The sequence below is a fragment of the Drosophila navojoa genome, chromosome X (assembly GCF_054131105.1).
Source record: "Drosophila navojoa isolate 15081-1374.11 chromosome X, UAZ_NAV_1.0, whole genome shotgun sequence".
Lineage (NCBI taxonomy): Eukaryota > Metazoa > Arthropoda > Insecta > Diptera > Drosophilidae > Drosophila > Drosophila navojoa.
Window position 1 is genome coordinate 23,461,300 of NC_142895.1, and position 8,020 is coordinate 23,469,319.

The 8,020-nt window shown below is 37.2% G+C and overlaps 1 protein-coding gene across 16 annotated transcripts in view; it reads left to right on the plus strand.

Moving 5' to 3' along the window:
• The window catches only part of eag (potassium voltage-gated channel protein ether a go-go), a 69,711-nt gene extending 61,981 nt beyond the window's left edge, over window positions 1-7,730 (plus strand). For all 16 annotated transcript variants that reach the window (XM_089265022.1, XM_018108586.3, XM_018108590.3 and 13 more), the window contains one exon: window positions 1,331-7,730. In XM_089265022.1, the coding sequence (XP_089121148.1) occupies window positions 1,331-2,527 (1,197 nt within the window). In that variant the 3' untranslated portion in view covers window positions 2,528-7,730. The remainder of the gene's footprint in view (window positions 1-1,330) is intronic.
• The last annotated feature ends 290 nt before the right edge of the window (window positions 7,731-8,020 follow it).

The window sequence follows — 8,020 nt, forward strand, 5'->3', positions numbered from 1 at the left end:
CAGAATAAGTCAATTAGATATTTAGTTGCTTTACTCACCATGCCAAAACAAAACACACCACGTTTATCGCTATCGATAGCCAATTATCGATACATGCACTGTACACATGTACAATAAAGCAGTCAGCACAGCGACACATTTGAATAAATGCACGCACGAGTTAGGCGCCAGCTGGATGCCCTTGCTAGACGACACTACACGATTTAGAAACGAGCGTACAAATTATTCGCTTAATTTATTTTATTACTATTTTTATTTATTTAAATATTACGACCTGTATGGCTTTCGGAATTTAGCGATCCCTTGCTCTTAAGACAATTTCGACGTGTTCATTCGCAATTCATTAAATTATTTATTTTCTCTACGACATACATACATACACATAGTTTATATGTGTCCCGCAGTAGCACGCACGAAACTTTAGGCTCGTTAGCGTGTTGATGTCGTGCAGCGATGAATGCACGACTTGTGCCCAGCCCTCGTGCCGATCGCAGCCATGCGATATTCTCTGTCGATTTGCATGTGGCTATCGATATTAGGCTCGTGCCAGCAATGCGTCGCCGTACTGCCTGTACCACCTCTAGTTAATATTCATTTTATCTAGCGCGCTGCTATGCTCATGCACATGCACACACAGATCTACACACATAGTGTGTGTGTGTGTGTGTGTGTGTGTGTGGGCATACGATTGCATATGCACTGAACACGATAGCAAATTAGAGTTTCTTGCGACCTAATATCGATTGATATATGTTTCTATTTTTCGTTTATTTCTCACCGAATGTTTGCAAATAAAAAAAAACTACAAAAACTACGCCAATAAACAAAAAACATTGCTTGCCTTGCTACTACAAACAACCACAACAACAACAACAACATCGAACTGAATCCGATATTTGAATTGGACGCTGAATACAAATTTGCGCGCCATTTGCGAATCGAAAAAAAAAAACAAAATCCAATTGGAACTGCACGCTTAACACCTTGAACAACCTTTGCAATGAACAACAACAACAATAACAACCACCACAACAACAACCATCACCAATGAATGAATGCCAACAACAAATCCAAACTGATGCAACTTAACCAAACATAACTGTAAATCCACTTTTCTCATTCTCTCCTATTTCCTTGAACTATAACAAAAACTGAAACCAAACGAATGAAAACCCAACCCGCTCGCTCGCTATTAATTGTCATCGATCGAACTGTCACCACCTTCAAATCTATCCACCTGTCAACCTGACAACCTGTCAACCTGTCAATCTGTCCAACTGTCAACCTCTGCATCTTCCGCTATGCATCCATTAAATACGTCACCCTGCAGGTATTCCCCAAGGCGCCCAAGCTGCAGGCTAGCCAGGCGACGCTCGCTCGCCAGGACACCATCGACGAGGGCGGCGAGGTGGACTCGTCGCCCCCCAGCCGGGACAGCCGTGTGGTCATCGATGGCGGTGCAGCCACCACAGCCACGTCCACAGTAACAGCCACCGCAGCGGGTGCCAGTGGAGCAGGCGGCAGTGCGAGCGGCACGACAGGTGCTCCAACAGCTGCGACTGGCGTCAAGGAGCGTAATTTAGCGCTGGAGCGGGAGCGACAGATCGAGATGGCCAGCTCGAGGGCAACCACATCGGACACGTACGATACGGGACTGCGGGAGACACCGCCCACGCTGGCACAGCGCGATCTCATTGCCACCGTGCTGGACATGAAGGTGGATGTGCGGCTGGAGCTTCAGCGCATGCAGCAGCGCATCGGCCGCATCGAGGATCTGCTGGGTGAGCTGGTCAAGAGGCTGGCACCTCAAATGGATAGCAGCGGTCAAACGACACCTGGCGACGAGATCTGTGCGGGCTGCGGCGCGGGCGGCGGCCCCTCAGCAGCGGTAGCTGCACCCACAACCGCTACGGTCACCACGCCCGTGGACACTGTGATAACCATCTCATCGCCTACAGCCGCTGGCGCGGGCACATCGACATCTGCAATAGCAATAGGAACAGGAGCAGGAGCAGGAACAGGAACAGGACCAGCATCGGCGAGCGCTGGCGCTGGCAGCGGTCTACTAAATCCAAGCGTCCAAGTTGTGTCTGGCGCGGGAGGCAACGGCCTGGGGCCGCTGATGCTCAAAAAGCGACGCTCAAAGAGCAGGAAAGCACCGGCGCCTCCTAAGCAGACACACGCCGTGACGGCCACAACGCTAACGGGTGCGACTGTTGCAACTGTAACTGTTGGATCTGGTACGACGAGCGTGACAGCGTCAGCGTCTGCATCTGCATCTGCGCCTGCCGCAGCCACACCAGCAGGAGCAGCAACGAGTCCATCGGCCGCTGCCGAGCTGCTGCATTTGCGCCTGCTCGAGGAGGACTTCAGTGCGGCTCAGTTGACGGCGTCCAGTGTCGCTGGCACGCCCACAACATCGGCAGGCACACCGCCCGCTGGTGCAGCGACGCCAACGACCACAACAACAAGCGCAACAACAACGCCAACGGGCAGCGGACGCAGCGTGAAGCGCGAGTTTCTCTAGCCAAAAATACTGGAGCGCCATCTGTCGGCGGATAGCAGCAGCTTCGAGCAATAATACTCGACAAATTCAGAGTTTGCCTACGCATACGCTTAGCTAGTCCGTAGTCCGTAGATATGCATAATAGGAACTATATGATGTATACATGATGTACATGAAGCTGTAACTAATTTTAGATACACCTACACTCACTCTTTCTCTCTCTCTGTGTCTATGTCCCTCTCTCTCTCGCTCTCTCTCTCTCTGTCTAATGATATCTCAATATGCCTTTATACTCGAACTCTGGCGCTTAAAGCAACAAGTCTTTCTCTCTCTTTCCCTCCTCACACACTCTTTTTCTATATATACATATATATATATATATATCTATCTCTCTCTCTGTCTTTGCTAACACACATTTATCGCGTGCACTTATTGCTCTATCTATCTATCTCTATCGCTCTCCCCGGCAACATTTGCTAGCGGTACAAATTTTGAAAGCACTCTCTGATGTATCTGATGTAATATGATGTACGATGGAGCTCAATCATGTGATGCTCGTTTATGAATATTAATTAGGGGCATTAAGCATAAAGCATATTGCTTACGAATTTGCTACATTTACTGCAATTATTTACCTTTATATACAAACAATATTATAGATCAGATCGGAGCCGAACTAAATAGCTATACTACACTTATACACACACACACACACACACACACACACACACACACATACACATACATATGTACTTACATAGATATATATATGTGTGTGTATATGTATAGACATACATGATGTAAATTAATATTTTTGTGATAAAAGCTAAAGCAGGCAAGCAGCAAATAATGCCAGTGAATTGTACATACAAGTAGGATGTGCTTAGGAAAAGCCCATAGGAAAAATAAATAAAAAAAATTAAAAAAAAAAGAGAAGAACCAAAACAACAAAATATATAGTTACTTAGAGCCGATCCCAGCAGAATTGAGCATTAGTTTGTTATATATATATATATATATGGATTCAATTTGTAATCAGTAAACTTTGCTTTTCTATATGTTAATCATGATAACGCATCTCTATGTAGATAAATATTCAAACCTAGTTTCACTCCTAGAAAACATTCTGTTGCCTACTTATAGGAGGACAAAGAAATCAAAAAACTATAGCCAATGACTGCTTCAGATAGAAATGCATTATTAACGCAGGCAAGCTATAGATATCGACGGGAATGCGGCGTTAGCCTGCGACCCTTTCAGCTAGCCCTAGGAATCAGTTCTTCAGAAGTTTCGCAATTCTGCTGGGCGTACATTTTCGAGATGCCCATTGCAGTCAGAGCCACGGCTTGGTGCCGTGTGTCGTGTGTGTATTTCATGATACCCGTCCTATATATGTATATACGCCTTAAGCGCTCGCTCTAGGGTATACCTATTATGGGGTACGTAAGTAAACACAATTAGCAGCAAACACTAACTGTACGAAAGATCCCAGCCACAACAAAACAGAGACGACAACACACAAAAACGAAAAGACAATCGACAACAACAAAGAAACAAACCAAAAATAGAAATGATTAAAACCAAAAAGCAGAAGATATTACAAAAAAAAATACCAAAAAAAATAAGCATTTGTATATACATATTTATACAAAGAAAAAAGGCGAAAAAAACAATGTAAATAACAAATAAAAAATATATATTTCATGCTGCGATGCTTTAAATTAGTAAAAGAGAAAAAAATATTCGTTTATGTAAATATTTGAATTGAATAACTTGAAGAGAGTATAAATCAACTTAAAGCTGGCAAATATTAAGAGCTACGTTTAAATACTGCAAATATTAATTAATATTCCAATTGTTTAACACACTCACACACTCACACTCACACCTACTCACATTTACTCACATTTACTCACACACATTTACAAAATACCTACTTTGTGATAAAGCGGATAAAGAAAGAAAATACTAAAATTAATTATTAAAGACATTTATAATATTTGTTCGTCATGCAACACGACAAAAGGCTTGCCTATAGTATATAAAATATTCAAATGTTGAAATATTGCAAATTGTTAAGGCCCTCGTTAAGCCGCAGTTAAAGGGGCAAGTTTAAAGATATAATACTTTTGTTCACGTTCTCTTTTGGCATGTGTCCAAACACAAAAAGGTTTCATAACATTTAAGTCGCTTAAGTCGCGAATTATTTTCCACTTGAAGGATTCAGATTCAGATGCGCTAAGTTCTTAGTTTGCTTTTATTAGTTTCTAGATGTAGAGGCTTTACCACCACAGTACACACGATCCCCTCAAGACACATAAAGCAATACGAACTATTGTCTTCCCGGAAACGAACTCGACGCGCTCGGAACTGTAGAGAGTTGTTACTTAGTTAGTTTTACTTAGTTATATTTAGTCTGGCCTAGAGAATTCAACAACAACAACAACAACCATTTCCAATGACATAGAGCAAGTGTTCCCCAGATTCCGATTCGACCAACAGCCACAAGAACAAGACAAGATAAGATGAAGAAGAGAAGCAACCGAAAAGCAATTCAAGTGGTATTACAAATTGACTTACATTTAATTACGATAGTGTTTGTAAATACGGCATAGTTTTCAATTTTACGGAATATACGTGTATATCCATTCAAACGTTTTGATAGTTATGATACAGAAAATGTTTACCGTACACTTTGTTGTTGTATATGTTTAGAACAATTCCAGAAAACCAACCAAGGTATATATGCATATATCTATATATGTATATGTATATATGGATGTTAACTAGCGACGGGCTCATTGTACATAGTCTAGTGTAGCTGTTAAGGGTTATAGAGTTACATAGTATACATACATACATTATAGGTATTTTTTTTCTTAGTAGCTACACGAAATTCAAAACAATTATGAGTACATAGAAAATTCCACACGGTTTAGCTTAAGGCGCACTGGTCAGATGGAACGACTCAACTAGCTATAATAATGCATTCATTACAAATTAGTTTACACAATATGTTAGATACCAGGAGATACGAGGATACGAGGAGTTTTGGACAGAGTACTTAACTACATACATATAGAGCATAGATCTAATGACTAGCGGTACTAGTTAACTGTATAACAGTTTCCTTTTCCTTTTCCTTATTCATTTTCTTTTGTTTTTTGTTTTTTTAGGATTTATTAATTTACTTTTCTTTACATATAATAGACAAAGAATACTTAAAATACCGAGAGAATAAACTTAAATTAAAATAATATTAACGAAAAAAAAAAATGAAATGGATCAACCATAAATAGCGTTGGCCTCATACGCTTTCGCTTCCAGCTCATAGCTCGCAGCGACAATATTTTAAAATACCAATTTAGTATTTATTTAGTTTGACATGTGTGCGTTTTTTTAGAAGTTTTTAATGCTAACTACACAGAGCCTTATACGTTTATGATAAACAACTAACCAAGAACACCTAATTTATTACCTATAAAAAAATATTTAAAAAGAAAAAAATACAATAAAAAAAATAAATAAAAAAAAAATGAATATGCTGAACAAAAATCCCAAGCAAAATTACGGTGCAATTACAATTTATAGAACACGCTAAATACGCGCGATATTTAGTCGAAATTTATATAAAAAGGAAACAAAGAGATATTTATATATACCTATATATACACCAGACCTTCGAGGAATTGTAAAACTCTCACACACTCGAAACAACTCAAAGTCAGGCTCACCCAACTAAATACTCATAAATACTAACTACTATCACGCAAGACGAAGAAGACGTATTACAAGCCTATTGATGAATTTATGCCAGAGATCGAATGTATATAGTACATCTAAACACTATATATACATGTGAACACATAGAGATAGCTGCTTCAACTGCTTAGAAGCGCCAAACTGAAAATAATACAAACAAACAAACAAAAATATATACATATATAGATACTAAACCGCATACAAAAACCACTTTAAAGCTTACACAGATAAACCCGAAAAACAAACAAAAAATTAACAAGCTTTTATACGCCAGAATTTTTTTCTAAGCGAAGATCTTTAAGAAAAACAAAAAGAAATTACCAAGAAATAATACAAGATATTAACATGAAATACCAACTGACAAATACTAATAATTAATAATAATAAATAAAGCAAAAAGCAAACGCCACTTAATTAATTGTTAATTATGTACACAAGAAAAAATCAATTGTAATTAAATTATACAATTATATACACACTCATATATGTATGTATATATACATATATTTATTTAATACCAAAGCCTTAAACACTTGGAGAGATACTAAAATATATACCAAACTCACGCCTAATTTTTTTTTATGAAACCTAAACATTTTCTGGCAAGCAAACCGAAACCGAAAAGAATAATTATGAAAATGGTAATATACCAAAAATACGAAATAAATACTATGCGTAATGTGCTAGAAACAAGTCTCTAGTCTCTAGACGAAAAAGAACCAAAATTTTACAAAAACAACTATATTAAATCAATAAAGCAAACGTTAAACAATTTCCACCAATTTGATGAGCATAATTCAGATATATGTATGTATATATATATATATATATATTCAATTTGAATATTGCATAGACAAAAAAAAAAATGATTTGGAATACGCGCCCTTTTTATTTTGAACATGATAAAGCTGCCTATTTATATATTTACAAAATAAATAATTATAAAAAAATAAAAAATAAAAGTTACAAAAAATACATTACAAAATAGTTTACATATATACCAGATATTGAGTTTGTTTTTGGTTCATTTATGCTCGAAAAATTTAGAGACTACATATTTAGGTAGTATATCCACAAAAAAAAAGAAAAGAAAAAATAAAAAAAAAATAAATAAAAACGCTTGGACAAAACAAAGCTGAACTTATGAGCAACTGATAAAATAAATGAAGAAATAATAAAAAAAAAAACAATATATGATTAAAATAATATTAAAAAAAAACAAGCCCATTAAAGAATAGTTATAAAATTTATTTGAGAAAATCAATTAATTAATGCTGTAATTAATGTGTATAGTAAATTAATTATTATGACATTTGCATTGATATTAACACACACAGACACACACCCATGTTAATAAATCTTTGACTATGTTGAGCAAGCATAAAAATTTACAACAAAAATACCAACAAAAATACTGCTCGTATGCATTCATTATGAGAAATACTTAAAAGAAAAATAACAAGATATTAAGAAATACATCTAACACAGCAAAAAAAACAAAAACAAATACGCAAAACAAGGTCAAAAATTATGATTAAAAAAGAGGAAAGGAGAAAAAACGAAAAAAAAAAAACAAGACAAACAAAAAATACATAAATGTTTTTAAAAACAAAATGTTTTTTATTCTGGAATTATGGGTCTAGAAGTAGGGGATTAAATAAGATACCCATTGGTTTGTGAGAGGTCAAAGAATTCATTTAACGTTTGTAAATGTTCCCCTGAACAAGGATACGACCGACATCTATGCCTTAC